Raw genomic sequence first — 23,955 nt, forward strand, 5'->3', positions numbered from 1 at the left:
TAAAGAAAAACTTCCTAGCATTTGTTTTGAATCTATCCCCTTCCAATTTTTCCGAGATTAAATGAATTCTTTGCTTTGGTCTTCACAGAGGAAGATATGGAGGAGATACTGGTGCCAGAAATAGTATTCAGTGCTGATGAACCAGAGAAACTCAAACAAATCTCTGTAGCACTGAAAGACGTAATGAGTCAATTTGACAAACTGAACAGTAGCAAATTGCCTGGACCAGATGGTATACATCCCAAAGTGCTGATAGAATTAAAAAATGAACTTGCAGAGCTATTGTTAATAATTTGTAGTTTATCTTTAAAATCCAGCATAGTACCAGAAGATTGAAGGGTGGCCAACATGACCCCGATTTTTAGAAAGGGTTCTGGAGGTGATCTGGGAAATTATAGACTGGTAAGTCTGGGCACATTGGAAGAGACTATTATAAAGAACAAAATGATTGAACATATAGGTACATGAGCATGGATTAATGAGAGAAAGCCAACATGGATTTATTCAAGAGAAATCTTGCTTCACCAATGTACTAAGTTTCTTGGAAGGAATGAATGAACATGTGGATAAAGGTCAGCGGGTTGATTTTGTGTATTTGGATTTTCAAAGGGCATTTGACAAAAAACCTCATGAAAGACTTCGGAGGAAATTAGAAAGTCATGGGATAGGAAGTAATGCTTATAATGGATTAAGAACTGGTTGAAAGACCAGGTTTAACTGGTTTAACTGGTCAATATTCTCAATGAAGAAGGATAACTAGTGGGATTTCCCAGGTGTCTGTGCAGGGACCATTGCTTTTTAATATATTTATCAGTGATCTAGAACAGTGGTTCCCAACCCTGTCCTGGAGGAACACCAGGCCAATTGGGTTTTCAGGCTAGCCCTAATGAATATGCATGAAGCAAATTTGCATGCCTATCACTTCCATCATATGCAAATCTCTTTCATGCATATTCATTAGGGCTAGCCTGAAAACCCGATTGGCCTGGTGTTCCTCCAGGACAGGGTTGGGAATCACTGATCTAGAATAAGTAGTGAGATAATTAAATTTGCTGATGTCACAAAGTTGTTAAATCACAAGAGGATTGTGGAAAAATTATAAAAGGATCTTGTGGGTTTGGGAGATCGGGCATCAAAATGGCAGATGACGTTTAATGTGAGCACGTGCAAAGTGATGCACGTGGGAAAGAGGAATCTGAACTATAGCTAAGATAGGTTAGGAGTCATTGCCACCGCCCAGGAAAAGGATCTAGGTGTCATCGTCGAGGATACATTAAAACCTTCAGCTTAGTGTATGGCGGTGGCTAAAAAACCAAATAGAATATTAGGAATTATCAGTAAAGGAATGGAAAACAAAGATGAAAATTTTAAAAAGCCTTTGTATCACTCTATGGTAAGGATGCACCTCGAATACTGTGTGCAATTCTGGTTGCCATATCTTAAAACAGATATAGCGGAATTAGAAAAGATACAGAAAAAGGCAACAAAAGTGATAACAGGCTAAGCTGATGATGAAAGGCTAAAGCGGATAGGGCTCTTTAGCTTGGAGAAGAGATGGTTCAGGGGAGATACGATAGACGTTTATAAAATACTGAGTGGAGTGGGTAGATGTCAATCGTTTGTTCACGCTTTCCAAAAATACTTGGACTAAGGAGCATGCGATGAAGCTACTAAGTAGTAGATTTAAAACAAACTGGAGGAAATATTTCTTCACACAATGTGTAATTAAACTCTGGAATCCGTTGCCGGAGAATGTGGTGAAATCAGCTTAGTGGGGTTTAAAAAAAAGGTTTGGATAAGAGAAGTCCATAGGACATTACAGTAAAACCTTGAATTGCAAGTAACTTGGTATGCAAGTGTTTTGCAAGACAAGCAAAACATTTTATTAATCTTTAACTTGATAAACAAGCAACGTCTTGCAATACAAGAACATACAGTATGCACGTGTCACATCATCACAACCGAACCAACGGTTCTTCTCTCTCTGACTCTGAGGGATTGTAGTGATTGTTCTAAACGAGCGAAGTTTTGCAATACAAGTATATACATTATTTTGTATTAAAGTTTTTGGGTTGTGGAACAAATCGTCAGTTTCCATTATTTCTTATGGGGACATTTGCTTTGATATGCGAGTGTTTTGGATTACAAGCATGTTTTTGGAACAAATTATGCTCGCAAACCAAGGTTTTACTGTATTAAGATGGCTTGGGGAAATTCCTGGATAAGCAGCATAAAATCTGTTTTTCTACTTGAGATCTAGCTAGTTACTTGGGACCTGAGTAGGCCGGTACACCGTCAATAGCACGCAGGAACTAGGCTCACCGACAATTCCACTCTGTCAAATGCGCGCAACAAGTGTGTGCATGAAGGGAGGGGAATTGTCAAGGCGGAATTATAAGTGTAGTGGGGGGGGGGTTTGTGGCAATGTTGTAATTCAGATTGCGTCGGCATTGAACACCTCCCCTCAATGAGAGCGCGAATGTGAGTGGGATTCCCCCTCCCCCTAAGAGCGCAAATGGGAAGGGCAAAGTGCTCAGAGCACGAGTTGTAAGTTTAGTGGGGGGGTTCCCCCCACCCCCCTCAATGAGAGCACAAGTGTAGTGGGAGGGGGGTTTCTCATACACACACACACCCTCAGAGTGCAAACGGGAAGGCATAGGGCGGCGTGCATTTGTCCTTCGCACATTTGATGGGTCACTGGGTTGGCCACCGGTGGAAACAGGATACTGGTCCTGACGGACCTTCAGTTTGTCCCATGCTCTTAGCGTGTGAAATGCAGTTCTTAGTACACTAAAGATGGATGATACCTGCATAACGACAACCCTTTGCTTAAATGCAAACATGTACACATACACTCACAGAGCCTCTGTAATTACTTAGAAATATCTACTCACTTAAGGGTCCTTTTACAAAGCTGTGGCAAAAGGTGGTCTTGACGCACCCTTACACAAGAACATAAGAACCGCCTTCACCGGATCAGACCAAAGTCCATCTAGTCCGGCGATCCGCACACGCGGAGGCCCATTTAGGTGCTCCTTGTTGGAGACCCGGATTTCCCGTATCCCTCAATATGATTTGCAAGAAGGTGTGGATCCAACTTGCGTTTGAAACCCAGAACAGTAGCCTCTGCCAACAGTTTTTGCTTTTGAGACCCCAGGTTTTAAAACTGGGTGCTACCTTTGTATTAAGATTCCCGTGTAAATGTTTGGTCAATGTCAAGGGAGCCAGATATATTTTCTTTGATTCAACACAGTTATCGAGATTCATTTTGGACAAGGAGGTGATGATTATTTATTTATTTATTTTTAAAATGTCTATACTGTTTAAAACTAAACGGTTTACATCAGGGGTCTCAAAAGTTCCTCCTTGAGGGCTGCAATCCAGTCTGGATTGAAAGCAGTGCATGCAAATAATCTCATGCATATTCATTGGGGAAATCCTGAAAACCCGACTGGATTGCGGCCCTCGAGGAGGGACTTTGAGATCCCTGCGCTAGACCGACTCCATTCAATTCATATGGTCTAGATCAGGGATGTCAAAGTCCCTCCTCGAGGACCGCAATCCAGTTGGGTTTTCAGGATTTCCCCAATGAATATGCATTGAAAGCAGTGCATGAAAATAGATCTCATGCATATTCATTGGGGAAATCCTGAAAACCCGATTGGATTCCGGGCCTCGAGGAGGAACTTTGACATCCCTGCTCTAGACTGACTCCATTCAATTCATATAGTCTAGATCAGGGGTGTCAAAGTCCCTCCTCGAGGACCACAATCCAGTTGGGTTTTCAGGATTTCCCCAATGAATATGCATGAGATCTATTTGCATGCACTGCTTTCATTGCATATTCATTGGGGAAATCCTGAAAATCCGACTGGATTGCGGTCCTCGAGGAGGGACTTTGAGATCCCTGGTTTACATGAATTACATACATAAATTATAAAAAAAAAAAAAAAAGAAGACAAAACAGTCCTAAAAATATATCTGCAAAATAGCAGCAAAAGCTTAAATAAAAAGATCATGAATAATTCTTCAGCTAAACCAGAGAAAATTACTGACTAGAAAAAGGCGTCTACAAATAACTGTGTCTTTAGCAATTTTCTAACCAGGCCCCTTTCATGACAGTTTTATATTTGGCCCTCAGAAAGTCATTTTACCAGTCTCCACCAACCTCAGGTTAGTATTCGTTTTTGTAAGTACTCCTATAACGCTCATAGTTAGTAAGTTGGGTCCACTTCAGGTTGTCTGATTTTTTCCTGTAAAAAATGATGGAGTAAAATAGTCTTTGATTTTTTTGATACTCCTCCTTCAATGATGGTGGACTAACTTAACAGTTGAAAGAATGATTAATTTTCCTTTTGTATTATTTCTTTATATAATTTGATGTATGATAGATACTGTTTAATTTCATTATGATTGTATTATCATAAAACCTGAAATTCAATAAAGATATTAAGATCTGGAAAAAAAAAAAGAAAAGAAATGCAAATTTACTCAGTATATCTGCATAAAACCCACCTTGAGCTACTACTGAAAAAGGTGGCATCTAAATTCAAATAAATCCATGATTGCGCACGTGCAATGTGGCTTTGCAAACAGGGCATATTGGGGTCATTTTATAAAGCCGTTTCCATGCGTAAAACAAGTTTTACATGTGACTAAGGTCTTTTATAAAATTGCAAGATGGCTGATACTTACACATATACCGTGTGCAGGCATACTAAAGCGCGCTATTCAATTTAGTGCATGCTAATAGAATATAATGGGCACATTAGCATTTAGCATGCACTAAATCAATTATTGCACGCTAAATCGGTTAGCATACGCTAAATTACGCCTTAGGAAAAAACCCTGATAGTGCAGGCAGAACTGCAGTTTGCATACAGACACATTGATAAATGCTTTAGAGCAGGTAAGTGGGTGTGTTGGCATTTTTGCACTATTGGGAATAGTTCTAGAGGCCTCTCGTAGACAAAGGCGCTTCTAATGTTTTTATAAAACAGGATTGAACTAGGCACCTTTTTAAGTTTCTCATTTAAGTGACCTGAGATAAATCAGGCCTACTGTGGTTGCCAAGCCACTTCCTGTAGGAATGATTAGTGCAAGGATGGTCTCTTGTTATGCCCAGCTGTAAGGCAGGGATCCTCACAATTTACTTCTTTAGGTGGGCCGTGAGCCAGGCCCAGACATTTGCTGGCAGGCCAGAGCAAGTATTCGTCTCAATAATGCCAGACCACACAAATAGTTGTAGTAAACAAAACTTCAACTTTATTCAGTCTCTCTAGAACCAGAGAGAGGCTCTTCTTAAACAGCAGGTTACAGAACAAAACAACAAACTATTTACATAGTCAAGTATATTAAGATGGCATATTGTTTTAATATCTCCTAATTGTGAGATCCCCCTGTACTAGTAAGAATCTGATCTATTGGTGGAGATAGCCCAAAAGACATTCTCCTGCTAAGGCAGGAGCTTAAGAAACCTCCGATGGTGTCACTCATATATTAATGTGAATCCACCATTCAGAGAGATCCAAGCCCTACCTGACGTCTCATGCACTGCACACATTTCTAGAAGCAATGAAAGCAATAGAAGTAAAACCCGGATGTCTCAATCCATTCTCCTTTTTCTGGAGCCATATTTAGGATATGGGCAATTCCATTTCAGCTGGTCCAATTTCAAGGAGAGTCCACACTTGACATCTTCCTCGGATACAAAAATGTGGCCCAAATAAAGGGGTCCCTGGTTGAGATCATGCCTCAAAACTCTGAATATCTTCATTAGAGGCCCCAATGTATCCTTGAAAAAATTTCAGCAGTTTCTGAGATGGTCAAGTGGGGAGTTCTGGATCGCTTGACATTACGCTAGTCTATTCCTATTTTTTAGTAAAGAAACCCCTTGAATTTACCCGAATCAGAGAAAGATAAACAGTGGTGTGTAAAGGAAGCAGTTCATCTCCTCCCTTCTGTAAAAGTCTTCCCCAAAGGAACAGAGCAGGGATTTGCTATCATTTGAAATGACAAAGGAAATGCAATAAGTTGGTGTGATCACTTCGTATCCATCACAACATTATGGACGCGTTGGTCCATCACTGTTTTTGCAACATCCATTCCCAAACATTTTGGGGTTTTGAAGATGGAAAAAAAGAATCAAACAACAAAACAAAGAAACTGAACAAAACCTAGCCAATGAAACAAAATAAATATTAAACAGTCAAAACAAACCGTTGCACACAGTTAACTGTCTCGGAGGTCAGGGAAATGGGCCCCTTAATTCTGTAGCTGATCATCGTCCCCTCTGACTTGGGAATCAAGAGTTACAAATTTGTATTTTGGTTAAGGAGCAAAGGTTTCCCAGGCATTAGCAGACAGCCTTTATCATAGGGCCTCTTGTCCCTTGTGGGAAAGAACCCTGGCTGTGCAGCTTTTATCTTTTGAGAATTTTTGATGATGTTGGAAGTTTGCCAGTGGGAGTTTGCAGCTGCATTCTGGAGTTTGTTCAACCAACCATTCCCTATATATTTGGAGAAGGGGGGGGGGGGGTGTGCCCATCCAATGCAACTAAGGAGGAACAGGCCAACCAAGTACGAGTAAAAGAAGGTGAAACAGAAGCAGTGGGAAGACAGTATGTGGACTTCAAGTATAGAAACATAGAAAATGACGGCAGAAAAGGGCCATAGCCCATCGAGTCTGCCCACTCTATTAACCCTCCCTAACTACCCTCCTAGAGATCGCACTCTGATGGCAACACCCAACCACTCTGACGGAACACCCAACCACTCTGATGGCAACACCCAACCACTCTGACGGCAACACCCAACCACTCTGACGGAACACCCAACCACTCTGACGGAACACCCAACCACTCTGACGGAACACCCAACCATTCTGACGGCAACACCCAACCACTCTGACAGAACACCCAACCATTCTGACGGAACCCACAACCATTCTGAAGGAACCCACCCAACCATTCTGAAGGAACCCACCCAACCATTTTCAAGGATGTCCTAAAGCAGTGTCTCTCAAACCGTGCCACAGCACAGTGGTATGCCGTGAACAGATTCTGGGTAAGACATGTACCTCACATATGCAAGAGTTTGTCAATGTTGTAAGTGTGTCTGTAAGGATACAACCACCAAGACAAGCATCATTTTTTGACGTGATTGGTCCTTGAAAACTAATGTCAAGTAATTTTAGTTTTATTTTTTTATACAGTAGTTATCCTAACTGGAGCAACAAAGCAATCAAGGCTTTGTTACCGTTTGGATCTTCTTACCTTTGCAAACTTAGATTTTTAGCTCTGACAGAAATTAAATTGAAAAAAAAAGAGAACGACTTGCAGATAGTGGATGATGAAATGCGTGTTTGTTTGTCGACTATTGAGCTGCATTTTGAGTTCATTTGCACTCAAAAACAAGCACATCCATTGCATTGATTAGCAATTTTATTCTATGTACTTTAATTTCACCGTTGTTGCAATTACCCATACATAGCTTAAAGAACTTTAAATAAATAACTCTCAAATTAATTTTGTTGTTGGTTTTGCAATTTTATAATTTCAATTATAATGTGGCACAAAAAAACATTTGCTTCTGTGAGTGTGCCAGAGCTAAAAAAATGTTTGAGAGACACTGTCCTAAAGCAAGGACCACTGAACAGGTATGAAGGGATATAAATAAAGTTTTATTATTATTGAGGGAATCCTGTGAGTGTGCCACTGTCTAAACCCATTGGATTTAAAGTTTGAAGCAAAAGTTTTATTTATTGAAACATTCTCCAAAGCATGACTACCACTAATACACCTAAAGGCCATGAAGCAGAAGCTTAGCAACTGTTATGAATAAATCTATGAAGCTGCAGACAGTGTGTAGTGAGCTGTGTAAGTACTCAAACAGACTCTTCCTGTAGCCTTTGTTCAGTGAGGATACAGGAAGAAGGATTACATATATCAGCATGATGAAAGCATAAACCAGCAAAACAGCTTTTTAGATAATTCATTTGCTCCACACATCATCACTGACTTGTAACAAGAACATGATGTAAAAGGAGGAGAGAAAATTGATCTTTAAAAATACAAAAAAATCTTGAGGTCTCATTTAGCACTCCTTCATTTAATTCCTCCAGATATTAATATTCAAAGATTTTTAGAATGCATCTCATCTAAATCCCACTATTGCGAATCTAAGTTAGGACACTGCCGTACTGATCATCATCAGAATCTAACCTTGTCCCCTATGTTGACATATCCATATACAGTACCTAGGGAACCATTTTCAATCTGCCAGTCTTCCTGTACTTGTAACTGTGATCTATGCCCTGAATTTCAAAGGGAAAGCGTGCAAAAACTTTCACTTTGAAAACTGACATGTGTAGAAAGTGCATTCTGGCACTGTTTTTTGGTGCAGGTAGGATCCGAGACCCCGGTCATGATACTTGGGCTTGTTGTTTCACTGGGGCTTGCATGCATCTGAGAAGCTGAAAGCGATGCCATCGGTAGTTTCACCACCAGCAGGGCCTCCCAAGGTGGACAGGATTCAGTGGAGATGTCAAACTAGGGTTACCAAATGTCTGTATTTTTGAGGACATGTCTGGAGGCCCAGAAAGTTTTTCCAGATTTTGAAAAGCTTCCATCAAAATCATGTCGGAAAGGGGCTTCCATGCATGCACGGACGCAATGCTTGACGTCATGCATGGATGCTGTTGGGGAGGGGGACGAAACAGGGCATGACACAGGCAGAACTGGTAGCCCTATGTCAAACTAATGACCACTCATCTGGGTAGCAGTGTTGGAGGCAAAGAATCACATTTGATGCGACAACAGTGACAGCATCGAACTTATACTGCACAGAGGAAAGGCACGGCAATTTACTTCTGTATTCTGCCACGAAAACTTGATGATGTTCATCAAGTAGCTAGGACTCGAACACGAGTCGATGGCACCTAACAGAACCTGAAAATGCAATCTACATGTGTACTTTTCTGGTCTAAGAACGTCTCCAGGAACACCTTCTCTCGATGTGGATAAAAAGACGCATTGAAGGTTGACAGCTGACTTACACGAGTAAAAATACTTTTCACCTACACAAAAGAACAAAGAAGACATAGGGAAAAATAAAAGGCTGTACTGCATGGATGCCTACATCTCTCTGGAAAAAGGATGCCGCATGGGAGACTGAGATGATATGTTGATATTTAAACTAAAGGAGGGGGGAACAGATGGAAGCCCCTGAAAAGCTAAGATAGACTGTGTGAAAAATCATGGAAGCAGCAAAGTGCAATAAAACCGTAGGTATGAGTAGGGATAGATTAACCCATTGTTGGCCCTAGGTAAACAGTTGAGTTGGATCTTCATTGAATATACAGTAAAACCTTGGTTTGTGAGCATAATTCGTTCCAGAAGCATGCTTGTGATCCAAAGCACTCGTATATCAAAGTGAATTTCCCCATAGGAAATAATGGAAACTCAGAAGATTCATTCCACAACCCAAAAACTTTAATACAAATTACTGTACTGTATAAAGTAAAAATATATACAGTAAAACTAATTAACCTGCATTTGCAAGACCTCGCTCATTTAGAACAGCCACCACATTCCCGCAGCGTCAGAGAGAGAAGAACCATCGGCTCAGTTGTGATGATGTGACGCGTGTATACTGTACGTACTCATATTGCAAGACCTCGCCCGTTTAGAACAGTCCGCAGCGTCAGAGAGGGAAGAACCATCGGCTCAGTTGTCATGTGCGTATACTGTACGTACTCGTATTGCAAGACCTCGCCCGTTTAGAACAGTCCGCAGCGTCAGAGAGAGAACCATCGGCTCAGATGTGATGATGTGACGCGTGTATACTGTACGTACTCATATTGCAAGACCTCGCCCGTTTAGAACAGTCCGCAGCGTCAGAAAGGGAAGAACCATCGGCTCAGTTGTCATGTGCGTATACTGTACCTACTCGTATTGCAAGACCTCGCCCGTTTAGAACAGTCCGCAGCGTCAGAGAGAGAACCATCGGCTCAGTTTTGATGATGTGACGCGTGTATACTGTACGTACTCATATTGCAAGACCTCGCCCGTTTAGAACAGTCCGCAGCGTCAGAGAGAGAACCATCGGCTCAGATGTGATGATGTGACGCGTGTATACTGTACGTACTCATATTGCAAGACCTCGCCCGTTTAGAACAGTCCGCAGCGTCAGAAAGGGAAGAACCATCGGCTCAGTTGTCATGTGCGTATACTGTACCTACTCGTATTGCAAGACCTCGCCCGTTTAGAACAGTCCGCAGCGTCAGAGAGAGAACCATCGGCTCAGTTGTGATGATGTGACGCGTGTATACTGTACGTACTCATATTGCAAGACCTCGCCCATTTAGAACAGTCCGCAGCGTCAGAGAGGGAAGAACTATCGGCTCAGTTGTCATGTGCGTATATTGTACCTACTCGTATTGCAAGACAACGCTCATTTATCAAGTTAAAATTTAATAAAATAATTTGCTCTTCTTGCAAAACACTCGCACACCAAGTTATTTGCAATCCAAGGATTTACTGTACTTGCATTAAAAAGTTTCAGAAACAGGGCCTGCGTGGTTCTGACCACAGAGGGAAACAGAGAAGAAGTGATGCTTGCCAGCTACTCCTGACTGGAGAACAATGCAAGACAGACTCTATAGGCAACAGTGGCTTTGCTGCCCTCCCTCCTCTTTTCTGATTTACCAGAGCAAATATCTGCCTTTGGAGCCATTCAATCAGGGCCGAAGCAAGCTATATGTGGGCAAGGTTACCAGACGTCTAGGAAAACCCGGGCGTGTCAGGAGCAGTAACTACTTGAGCCTGTTGCCATCAGCTTGCTCCAGAAGCCGCCTATCTGCAGGTCCCGACTACATGGGAACAGGAAGTTGCTGCAGAGAGGCGGCTTCTGGGACAGGCCACCAGTAACAGGCTCATGTTGTTGCTGCTGCCAGGCCCAGGGAGGAGGTAGGTGAGGGAATCAGGAGCTAGAGAGGTCGTGAGAAGAAGTTGCATCGGAGGTCAAAGGAGGGAGGGGGCTGGAGAAACAGAATGAATGGAAGGAGGCTGGAGAAACAACATGGATGGATGGAGGGAGGGAGGGCTTGAGAAACAGCATGGAGTAGAGAGGGCTGGAGTAACATTATGGAAAGGAGAGAGTGCTGAAGAAAAGAGCATGGAGTAGGGTAGTGCTGGATGGGAGGGGAGAGACAGAAACAGAAGGAGAGGAGGTTGGAACTTAGTGAGAGAGAGGGGCACCCGTGGTGGGGGAGGGGTGTAAGGAGAAAGAGAGAGAAAGAAAGAAGGAAGACGGGGGGTTGGAAGGAGACAGAGAGAGAAGCACTAAAACGGTACTGAGGATGAGAAAGAGGACCAAGGAAATGGGTGGACTATGAGCGCGGGGCTGTGGGTGGAGGTGTCCTTTCTTTTGCCTTCACAAATATGGTAACCCTATGTGTGGGCAGAGCAGCCACACATAGGATTTACCCGGACATGTCTTCTTTTTAGAGGGCATGTCCGGACAGCTTTTCAAAACCCAGGTCTTATACTCTGCAGATTATGGGGCTCCTTTTCAAAAACAGAAAAAATGTCCAAAAGATGGTATAAATTGGTACATGGACATTTTAAATCGCCAAAACGTCTCTGCTGCCCTCCTTCCTCTTTTCTGAGTTAGCAGAGCAAAATCTGCCTTTGAAGCCATTCATTCAGGGCTGGGGATAGGTCGGTATCTGAAATCTCTTCTGGATTACTCCATTATAATCACACCAGTTTTTATTAGTTAATATAGAGAGTGGAGGCTTAAGAGAATGCGAAAATACTTTTTACTGAAGCTTGTATAGTAGGAAAAAAAATGTATCTTTCAGTGAGATGAAGCTCCTATTCATTGGGCGTGGCATAATAATTTTCATGTTCTAGTGTCTATGGAGGCTCTTACAAATGCCAAAAAGTGTTTTTGTTGATCTGGAATTCATATCTGCAGTCTCCTTATCTCCCAGGGTACAAAGTTTGATACTAAGCACCCCGATGGGAGAAAGCAATAGAATAATTACGACAACCTATTGAGTGATATGGGAGGCATAGGGGGAGTTTGGGGAATTATATTGGGTATTTGGAGTATTAGCACGCGCTAAATCGGTTTGTGCACCTTAGTAAAAGGACCCCTTAGTAATGGCATGGAGGGCTATAAGAGCACAGGCTTTACATGCCTGAGAGACAGAATTGACCTGTAGAGGTGCTTATGAGGGGAAGGGCTATAATAATGCATAGACGTTGAATTTGTACATTTTAAGCATGTCATTTTCTTTATGTATGTGAACGTGTAATCCGTCCAGTTGATGGGTGGACTAGAAATTTTTACAATAAAGAAATAAAATATTGTTATTACACACTTGCCTCTTTAATTGTATTAGGGAATTAGTGTTCTTTCAGTGTAGGTATGTTTCAGTATTCTATTTTTTATTTTTTTTACCACTAAACTCTGTCTTACCTAAACTTTCACGAAAAGCACCAAGGTTGTAATTTTGTCTCAGTTCTGTAGAACGTTTGTTCTAACTTGAGATAAAAGACCTATATCAGGAACATTACAATAGTCCAACGTGTGTAGGACCAAAGCTTGCATAATGGTCCTCAAAACCTTCAAAATATGGTTTTATTTTACTAACCTTCTAAGCTGATGTTACAACATTTGAGGAACAAGCATGGCAGTATTGAACCTCACCCCTAAGCCTAAGTATACTATCTCCTCTATACCCACGTAATTGTATTTTATCTTCTTAAGTTTTTCATCAACTTGTGTGGCCTATTCTCTACAGCAGTAGGCCCATGAACAAGTTCACCCTGGCCTGTATCTGCAGTAAGGATGTTGTTATCTTCATCTGTAGGGTCCGCGCTATTACTATCACCATATCTAGTCCTACTGTATAAGCTCTGAGTGGACACATTTTTATCCAAGATTTACCAAGTCCTGTTATCTGTTCACTTGATTACAGGCCATGGGCTCAAATGCCCTTGGCACTACACCCCACCAAACTGCAATTAAATAATGAAATGAAAGTACTAGGAGTAAGATCAAGACAAGAGGCAAAAGGGCAGAGGAATATACCAGCTCTTTGTAGGAATCCTTTTAGCGCTGCTGCCTTTTTCCTGACCCCGGGTTTTCCCTTTGCCCTCCATCTCTTCTCTAAGCAGAACCAACGGCAAATTCCCACCCCCTGAAAAAAATGACTGTGTATTTACTCTGGCCACTGAGTGCTTTGTAAATTTACTTTATGGGACCTCTTCCGATACCACAGCAGGGAGCACAAACCTGTCTAAATATCAGTTCAATGAATGCAAGAAATTTGGGGGACCTCGGGATTTTCCAGTCCCATGCCCTCAGCATGGGTGGTCTTTCAGAGATGATGGAAGTCTGGGCAGAGAGCAGAGTGTGAACAACTAGTTAAACTCATTAAAAGGGATCTGACTGAGGAAATTATTTTAAAGTTTCAATGTGGGTTACCTAGAATAAATTGAACCATTTCTCTGATTAATAGTGCTTTTAACAGAAATATACAATAGCTAAATTTGTTTATATAAATAGCCATACGGACAGAAACCTCTTTGAGCTGGGAGCCTACCAACTTATTAATTTTTTATAATTATTATATCATAGCTATGTGGTCACTGTTTGTTATATTTTGTAACAAAAATATTAATAAAAATGATTGAACTAAAAAAAAATAATTATTATTTTTAATTGGGGGTTTTTTTTAATGGCGCTTTCAATTATTGGTGACAATTAAGCCAATTCAGAAAATTAAGTTAGGCGCACCGATCTAGGTGTCTAATTTCAGGCAAAATGCCGAGCTCCTAAATTTATGCTCCTAATTTTGTGCAGTATTTCCAGCCAAGTTTAAGAGTTTAACGTGTCAGCTAAAAATTCATCTTAATTCAGGAGCTTATAAATCAGGTCCATAAATTTAAGCCTGCCAATCATGAGTTTCATTTATGGGCCTAGTCAAAAAACTTCGGGCTAAGCTCCTAACTTCTTTCCCCCACCCTATATCTGCCCCACCACCTCCTATTTTATGCTACTAAAATTTAGAGTTTAGTGAAATTTTGAGTAAAAACGTATACTAGGAAACTTTCAGATACCAATTTATTAGCATAACTCGCAAAGTTAGAAGCATAATCCTTTGAATATCGGGCAAAGCATATCTGTAGCCAGCAATGGTGTAGTAAGAACATAAACAATTCCTCTGCTGGGTCAGACCCGAGGTCCATCGTGCCCAGCAGTCCGCTCACGCGGCGGCCCAACAGGTCCAGGACCTGTGCAGTAATCCTCTATCTATACCTCTCTATCCCCTTTTCCAGCAGGAAGTTGTCCAATCCTTTCTTGAACCCCAGTACCGTACTCTACCCTATTACGCGCTCTGGAAGCGCATTCCAGGTGTCCACCACAAGTTGGGTAAAGAAGAACTTCCTAGCATTCGTTTTGAATCTGTCCCCTTTCAACTTTTCCGAATGCCCTCTCGTTCATGTAGTTTTCGAAAGTTTGAAGAATCTGTCCCTCTCTACTCTCTCTAATGGGGGGGGGGTTGATCTGTCCCAGGCACCGTCTTGGTGAGGGCGCCGGCACCCCTCCTCCTCTGCACTCCCCGCTGCTTCCCACTCCTCCCCCCCGCCGCACGTGAGCCTTCTCCTCCTCCCCACTGTACCTCTATCACTTCACCAGCGCAAGCAGCAACTCCAATCTGCTGCTTGCGTCGGCTCTCCTTCTGACATCACTTCCGGGTCCTGCACATAGAAGTGATGGCCGGTGCTTAAAAACACTCTACAATTTTGTAAAAAGGGGGTGGGGGGAGTAAGTTAAGCGCCTAACTTTACGCGTCTTTTATAGAATCTGGGCCTTTGGTTTTTGTTTGTGGCCATCTAGAGATTTTAAAGGAATCTGCCCTTGGTTTTTAGAGTCAAACAGTTTTTAATGGTGATCCACAGAAGGAACAGCAAAAACAACAGGGAATAACCAGGGCGAATAAAGGCACAACAGATTTACAATAACAATTGCCCCGTTCATCCCCCACCTCTCCGCAACCCCAGGTTGAGTCACCAAATGTAAACAAAGGGCAACAATTAACCTTGAGCAAAACCGCAAGAACAAAAACTCCCCACACCCCCCTCCTCATTTGCAAAAAGAGAAGAAACAATCAAGGGGGAGACTCCAAACAAAAATATATAATACAGAGTAGAATCTGAGAGAGTATTCAAAATCTGGCTGCGGAGTCCATACTTGGGAGGAAAAATTTACGGCGTTCCCGGGAGCCAGCCACTGCTCGGGCTTCCCACATCCTCAAAGTATACAATTTAATCCTCCAGTACCATACTGTGGGAAGCTGATCATCCAACCAATGATTCAGAATAGCCTTTTTCTCAAGGACATAACACTTGCTCAGAAACAGGCGCACGCAAGCAGGATACAGAGTGGAGCAAGGAAAATGACAAAAATAACATAGTAGACTCCGAGAGAGAAATGACAACATTCAACGTCTGACTCAAGAAAAGAGCCAGATCCCGCCAGAAACCCTGAATGGTTGAAAACGTCCACAGACCATGCACATAGGAATTCGCTACTGCCCGACGTTTTGTACACAGCTGTGTATCTCACAGCTTGCCAGCAAAATAGCCCTGAACACTGTGAATTTGGCTGCTGGCATTGGAGATAGTGATATCACTACCTCTCTCAACAGTTTCCCCCTCTCTGTTACACACATGTAATGAGCAAAAATTGGCATGACTGATTTTGAAAGGTGGTGATATTATATTGTCAGCCTTGCATGTCAATATTAGTTCCAGCTAACAGGTGGCAGCTGAGTATATTCTAGCTGACAGCACACTTGGCTACTATGCTGAAGGGCTCTTTCTGTCTTTGTATAAGCAATAATGTAAGCCTTAGCTCCTGAATAGACGTGTTATTACAGCCTCTGCCTCTCCTCACTCAAGGCCTGATCTTCCGTGGGAAAAAGAGCTTACTAAATCTGGCCCTTAATCTGTGTGATGACACAGTAGATCCCTCCTGACAGGCCTCAGTCAGTAGTTTCCATATTGTTCATCAGTAAGGTCATCAGTCCCAAGATTGTAAAAACAACTCTATATCTGTCTGTGCAACAGCCCTTTTATCTGTTTCACTGGGGCATGTGCAACAAGGAAGATGATATTTTTATCAATCAAGAAGAGACTAAAACTTTAAGATATAGCTGAGATATTAATGGCAGTAGTCTACAAATCCATCTGTACTTTAGCTACCCACAAAGAACTTGGATGTGCATGAAGAACAGGAAGTGATGTCACAGTAGACTTCCCTATAGGGTTGTAATGCTGAAGATATAGCAATAGAAGCCATAGGGTACATACGGACTATTCTTCGGGCTCTCAGAAATCACAACTACCACCTGAAAATGAACAAATTCCTAAGGAGGCTAGAATTGATCAACTTAGAATTCTTTTTATCTTAGGCTTAGCAACTTTCTCCTTTAGCCCTTTGGGCTTCTAGCTCGGTTGGACCAGGCTACTTCACAATGAACCTTCAGGAATAGGTGTTCCTTCCATTTTTTTGCATCTTCTTCTCAACTCATCACAGCCATTCAGCGGCAATCCTAGGCCAGGAGTCAAAACTACAGCTCCCTCCAGACCAGAAGTTACCACCATTGCACAGACTCGGATTCCCTTCCTCCATGGGTTCTGTCCATGCCAGGAACAAGAAGACCTGGCCTCAGAATCAGACCCAGCTTTCCCATGTGAAAGTCTGGAACAGTACCACTGAGCCAGGCTAAGACAAAATTCTTTCATGCTGAACTCTTTACAAAACTTGAATGCAGGGTAGTGATATGATCAAAATAGTGTGCAGAGTGAAATCAGTTTAACGGCTGTTGATTGAATAAGCTGTAATCTTTTTAAGTGAGGTCAAAGGGAGACCTGCATAAATGGAATTGGAGTAATCCAAGAGAGATATTACCCATGCATAAACAACTGAGCGAAGAAGGGTAGGGGACAGGAAAGACTGGACAGATCTAATTAATAAATAATTAAATAAATAAATAATATTTTGGAGGGTAAAAAAGGACAAGCAAATAACTGAATTAATTAGTAGCTCAGAAAAGGAAGAGGAAACCAAAATCAACCATTGCCTGGGGTCTCATTTCCTCTGTGTAGGAAGATCCTTCTTGCCTACCCTTGTGACTCCGAGATTTTTCAAGTCCAGAACAGAAGAGAAAACTAAACACTTCCACAGAGTACCATAGGCCAGGGAACACAAACCGATGGGAATGGCCAGACAGATGGCCCCCGGAGAATTGATGGCAATTCCCTGATTAACAAATAGTCTCAATAGCAGAGTGAATAACAAAAACTTGATTGAAGGCGGACCCAATATGGGCAGTGTTGCAGTTAAGAAGCCTTACAGGCCACAATAAACATATCCAATCAGATGGAACATTGAGGAAATGGAATCACACATTACAAAGAGATTGTACTATGTGAAAAATACATGCTCTCCCAGCTCAGTCAGCAGCTTTGATAGGAAGGCTAGCCTTGCGGAGCCTGAAAAACCAAGCGGCTGATCAACCTCTTGACTTCTCTGTCAACAGGTCTTTAATGAGCAGTTCAGGCAGGAAAGGGCTAATGCTGGCAGTGATATTTAAGTCACAGATCCAGGGGTCAAGTCCTTAGGGACAGATACGAAGAGAAGAGTTTACAATTCAGGAGATGAACCATCTCTTAATTAAGCAAAAAGAAAATCTGTCTTAAAAATAACCCCCAATAAAACCCCCAAACTCTTAGATCATATACAGTATTTTAGTGCCAGTAATGATGTCTTCCTCTTTTCTCCCCTAGATTGCGATGTAAAGAGCTTTATATAGACATATGAGAAGCAGGAAGGAAATGGAACAAGAGTGGGCTGTAACACAGAAGGTTACATGAGTGTCAGCTGAATTCTCTTTCCTGAGGTCCAGTTTTGTCACTCCACAACAGTGTCTCTCAAATGTTTTTTTAGCTCTGGCACACTAAAAGGAGCAAATGTTTTTCACGACACATTATCATTGAAATTATAAAATTGAAAAACCAACAAAAATTAAACTTGAGTGTTATTTATGTAATTAAAGTTCTTTAACAACGATGAAACTAAAGTAGATAGAATAGAATTGCTAATCAATGCAATGGATGTGCTTGTTTTTGAGTGCAAATTAACTCAAAACGCGGCTCGATAGTCGACAAGCAAACATGCATTTCATCATCTACCATCTTCAGTCGTTTTCTTTTTTTTTTTCGATTTCATTTCTGTCCGAGCTGAAAATCCAAGTTTGCGAAGATAAGAAGATCCAAACGGTAACAAAGCTTTGATTGCTTTGTTGCTCCAGTTAGGATAACTGCATAAAAAATAAAATCAACTTGCCATTAGTTTTCAAGGGACAATCATATCAAAGAATGATGCTTGCCTGGGCAGTTGTATCCTTACGCACGCAGATGCTCATAATATTGGCAGACTTACGTATGTGATGTACATGTCATCTATTCTAGTGTATATTTATGAAGGAAATTTTTAAAAAATTTTAAAAATTCTGGAATCTCTCGTGGCACACAGTTTGAGAGACACTGCTGCACAGCATCAAGGCAAAAATATTTGTAGCTGCACATGCATTGTGCACATGTGGTCATGTATGCTATGAAATATCTACATGGATACCATATACATGCACATCTGTGTGTAAATGCTTATTTGTCTCTAGCCCTTCAGCACCCTCAGTGTGGCTCTTTCACATCACAGCTAAGCTGTGCAATTGCTTCACGGATTGTCCAAAACTGAACACGTTACATCTTGCTTGGTCTTGTTGCATTGGCTGCCGATAGCCTATCGCGTTCGATATAAACTGTTATTGCTTGTTCCTATCTGCTTCTATTGGATCTTTTCCTATCATCTGCGTTCGTAGTTTGCAACCTTGTGTTCCATCTCGTGTTCTGCAACCACTTGTGGTTCCCGCTTTTTGCGCAAGAAAGAGCATTTTTACTGTTGCTGGCCCTATGTCTTCACTGCTTATCCCATGCTGTGTGACCAGTCCTTCTTATTGTAAACCGCCTCAGCCTACTTCTTATTGTAAACCTGCCCCTACAATGTAACCTTACCATGTACAAATATTCATGTCCTCAAAGACTTCATTGTTCTTTTCGCTGAATGTCCAGCTCTTCTTTATTGTAAACCGCCTCGAACCACTTTGGCTATTATTATTATTAAAATTATTATTATTACTATGGAGTGGAACAGACTGCCAGTGTGAGAAGAATCTGACTGCTTTCAAGTGTTTGTTAAAGCATCGTCTGTTATGTTTGGCATATAGAAACATGACGGCAGATAAAGGCCAAATGGCCCATCAAGTCTGCCCATCCGCAGGAACCATTATCTCTTTCTCTCTGCCACGTGCCTAGCCCAGGCCCTCTTGAATTCTTTCAGACACAGTCTCTGTGGCCATCTTATATGGCCAGTCTTGACCTAATTGATTCTACTGCCTCGTTTTGACCTACTTGCAGTTTGGGTTTTTTATGCATTTTTGTGAATTGTTTTTATTTTTGTTTGTTTCTACTAAGTATTTATGATAAGGGAGGGGCTCATTTTCAAAAAAAGAAAAATGTCCAAAATATGGCTTAAAGGGGCAGAGAGATGTTTTTCTTGTCAAACTCTTCCAATTGGAATTGGCACTAAATTAGTATCGAGTACCAATAATTGGTGTCTACAAATACTAATTGGTAATAACTTATATTTACGTGCATAAATGACAGACAGAGAGAGCCGACCATCAGGTAGCAAGATGCTGCTCCCAGCCTTGCAAGAGGTGCTTCTTTCCGCACAGGATCCCCTTCGGGCCCTGTCACAGTACGACTGTCAATTTTGGGGGAGGCCATGTCCCCTGTGCCAACCCAATGTTCAGTGCTGAGACCCTCATTGCAATGTGACCAGATTTTGGACAGGTTTTCAACTGTCCTAAATCTGTCCATTTCGTTAGGGGGGTGCCAGCACTGAATATGCTGGCAGGCGGCGTGTTCCCTCTAAGCTGAGCAGGTGTCCTCCAGCTGCATTGCTACCACTAGGGGGTGGAATATTTTCAGTCGCTAAGGACAGGTATGTTCCCTGGAGTCCTGCAGAACTTGCATGTCCCTCACAATTGAAAAATGTGACAGTAAAACAGCACCCTCTATTGGTGAGACTGTGGGTGGAGGACTCCTGCTCAGCTTAGAGGGAACAGTGGCCCACCCCCATAACTGTGCCACCCATGCTTGCCCACTTTTTAGTTGGGCAGTCTGAGGTAAGGTTAACATATGGCTCCAGAAAAAAAAAGAGGATGGATCGAGATATCCAGGTTTTACTTCCACTGAAAGCAATGGAAGTAAAATCCAGATGTCTCAATCCATCCTTCTTTTTCTGGAGCCATACGGTAACCCTGGTCTGAGGGGATATTCAGCGGTACTCTCCAGTTTAATGCCGTTGAATGCCTCTTAGGCATCCAGAAGCGGTTTAAGTGGGCAGGAGAGCTTCCTGCCTGCTTCAATCGCTCTGAATATTGGCCCCTTAAGATTGCCTAACTTCAGTGGTGCACAACTCCAAGGGGGACGTGGATATGGGAAGGATATGGGCGAGTCAAATGCGGGCCAAGCAATTAGGTGCAAAGTTACAGAGTTACAAGTTTAACTGCCAATATTTAGATGCAAACATTTATGCCAGCTATTAACATGGCCAGTGGCATATTAAAGGGGCGGGAAGCGGACCGCCCCGGGCGTCATCTTCGCTGGGTATGCCAGCGCATCTCCTCCCGTGTACCTCTTTAAATGTTCGCTGGCACGAGCACCATCTTCCGCTTGCTGCTTGCGCCGGCCTTGGCTCCCTCCTGACATCACTTCCTAGTCATCAGACCAGGATGTGACATCAGAAGGGAGCCGAAGACAACACCAAGCAGCAAGTGGAAGATGCTGTTCACAGCCTTGAACATTTCAAGTGGTAAGCGGGGGGAGGGGGGAACGCAAACAGCGGTGAAAAGTGGGGGGGGGGGGGATGCTCGGCAATGCCGGGCACCACCACCCCAGGTGCCAGCCTCCCTCGCTACACCACTGGACATGGTGTAAGTGCTAAAATACGAACTTTTGCTAGTATTTTATAATGACAACTGCATTCAATATCGCTGTTATAAAACTGGTGCTTAGTGACCCAATTTTGGGCACCTAAGAATTAATGTGCTCTACTGAATTGAGCCCTATAGGCACATATGTACTAATGGGCAACTCTGAAGCCCTGAGTGATGTAGACACATTTTCCTGCAGAAGCGCAGGAGCATTTGGGTCAGATAATTAAGCTAATTATTGGTTAAAAGCTATCTTGCATTATATTTCCTGAAAAAACAAGAGATGTTTTGTGGGTCAACGGTGATAATTTTTCCAGATGTCTCTAGACAAACTCAGCTCAAGAGGAAACAGTTCCTTCAGCTAAAGCCTAAGGTTTTGGCAGTCGGAGCTACTTTCTTCTTGAAATTTCTATGTAAATGCTTGATTTCATATGGAAGTGATAAATATAGGTTTTTTGATCCAGCCCAGGTGAAAGATTTTATAAAAGAGAAACCTTTGCTAAAAGTTTAATTTCTAATATTGAGTTTACTTTTGGAGGATGATGTGTAATATATATAAAAGCCAATTGCCTGTTCCTAGATAGGAGATAGAAAGAATTGATTTGATGATTTATTTTAAAATACTGGCGATCAGCAATAATGTGGACTAGGATATGGTTGATTAGTTTCCTTAAATATTTTGTTGTTCCTTGTAGGGAATTTACATTTGCATTTTTTGTGTTCATTCATGAATGTTTGTTACTAAGGTATTGTAATGAATAATCCAATAAATAAAGATTTTTAAAAAACAAAAAAAAAAAAAGCTATCTTGCATGTCTAGAGGTTGATTTTTGCCTTTATGTGGTCCCAAAACACAAAATAAGATTCTTAGGAACGTTTTTTTGCCAATACAAAGAAAGAGCACCTTACAGAAGGGTTATGGCAGTTTTCAGACAATTCACCCGCCCTCTTTGGTAACTGCTTAGTTATATGTTCAAAACTATGTAAGAATGGTCCTTATTAGGAGCTTTACCTTCCAAGTTCATCGACGCATACTTATGGAATGAAATAGGCAGCATTTTACCTCCTTGGCATCTGGGTTGGTTTGGTCCAGTCGCAGGGAGTACAGAGTATCTTTGCCCCCAATGAAAAGGCGGTCACGGTACTCATCCACATAGAGAGAACGGAAGTCTAGAAACCCCCGAAGGCCAATGAAAAGACTCGAACGGTTGGTGGCTAAAAGATCTGAAACACAAAACAAGAAGCTGGATCGTTAGTATAGCATCTCGTTCCAGGCAAGTCGATCACAAGACATAAGAACGAGCGAATGACACGGGGACAGACTTTTCTCCGTCCCTGCGGGGACTCATTTTCCCATCCCGTCCCCGCACGTTTGTTTCCTGTCCTTGCCCCAACCCTGCGAGCTCTGTCCTCATCTGCACAAGCCTCAAACACTTTTAAATCCTGTGTTTGAGGCTTACAGGAATAGGACAGGGACAGCGATGAAACTCATGGGGACGGGAAAATTGAGTTCCTGCAGGGACGGGGACAAATTTGTCCTGTCATTCTTTTCCATTGCAAATGCAAGAGGTGTCTCACTTCCGGTTCGCCACACAATTGTTTCCCACGTACTCACCTTTATAGGACCTCCAGGGACCCCTGAAGAAGACTTTTTGTCGAAACGCGGACCGTGTTGGGTCCTGTATCCCTAGCGGACTAGGTTCTTTAAGGCTCTTATGTGGATGATTTACTTTTATGTGGGTGGAATTATTTTATGTGGATGATTTTAGTGTACCTTTGGAACTTTGATACTTTCAAATAAAGTCCATTTGGGAACATTGTCACTCCACAGAGTTTTTTTGGTTTTCTCTGTCATTCTTAAGAACAGAGCTATTTGTAGAGCAAAAGAGCTACAGCCTAATACCTGTAATCAAGTTTTAAGTTTATTAAAAGTTTGTTGTGCACGCAATATCAAATACTTCAATGCGTATGACAATTTAAAATTGGGAGACAAAATAAAACAATTTGTACACATAAACATACAATGTATGTATGTACTCAAGTAATTAGCGATACAAAAAGGAAGAAGGGTGAACTATAATCTTTAAGGAAAGTAAAAGTACATTTAAAGAAAAACAACATCAGGAGGGTAATGAAGAATGTTTAAAAAATATGGCTAAGCCTAAAAAGAGGATAAGGTCTGGTTAAAATTAGGTATTTGAGCCTGGGATTAATGATAGATGAATTATCCTATCTATGACTCAAATGCGTCTTTGTAATGTGAAAAATAGAATGAGTCTTCTTTAAATATGCAAAATTTGTAGCAAAAGGATGGCAATACCAAGATGTTTCTCTAGCTCAGTGTCTCGCAAACTGTGTGCCACAGCAGATTTCAGGTGTGCCCCGAGATGTCGGGCAAGGAGAGGCGCCGGCCCCAGCTGACTGCTTACGGGAGATGCATCTCACAACGAGAGGCACTTCCTGTAGGCAGTCAGCCAGCGCCAACGATTCTCCTACACCGGCGAAGTGACCATTTCAGAGTCACAGCCGGAGGGCCTCCGCGCATGCACAGACATCGACGTAATGACATCACAACATCGACATCAGCGCACTTCCGGACGGGGCACCAGGTTTAGTGTGCTGCTGCACCAAAAACTTTGCGGGACACTGCTTTAGCTGAATGTTCCGATCTTGAGCTCTCCTCCACTGCTGTCCACGGCATCTCCTAGTTTATTCAGAATATTCTAGAAGTGCAAGCGCTGCAAGTACTGGCCTGAAGCTTGAATTTGGAAAGGCAAAACAACTGAATCTACAACCCAAATTCAGGCCCTTTAAAAA

At 42.1% G+C, this 23,955-nt stretch overlaps 1 protein-coding gene across 1 annotated transcript in view; it reads right to left on the reverse strand.

Annotated features, from left to right (window-relative positions):
• Positions 1 to 23,955, reverse strand: part of SEMA3G (semaphorin 3G) — a 194,815-nt gene that overhangs the window by 79,931 nt on the left and 90,929 nt on the right. Inside the window, exon 2 of the mRNA XM_033926687.1 lies at positions 22,202 to 22,362. Within this exon, the coding sequence (XP_033782578.1) occupies positions 22,202 to 22,362 (161 nt within the window). The remainder of the gene's footprint in view (positions 1 to 22,201; positions 22,363 to 23,955) is intronic.

This window comes from Geotrypetes seraphini, chromosome 17 (genome assembly GCF_902459505.1).
Source record: "Geotrypetes seraphini chromosome 17, aGeoSer1.1, whole genome shotgun sequence".
Classification (NCBI taxonomy): Eukaryota; Metazoa; Chordata; class Amphibia; order Gymnophiona; family Dermophiidae; genus Geotrypetes; species Geotrypetes seraphini.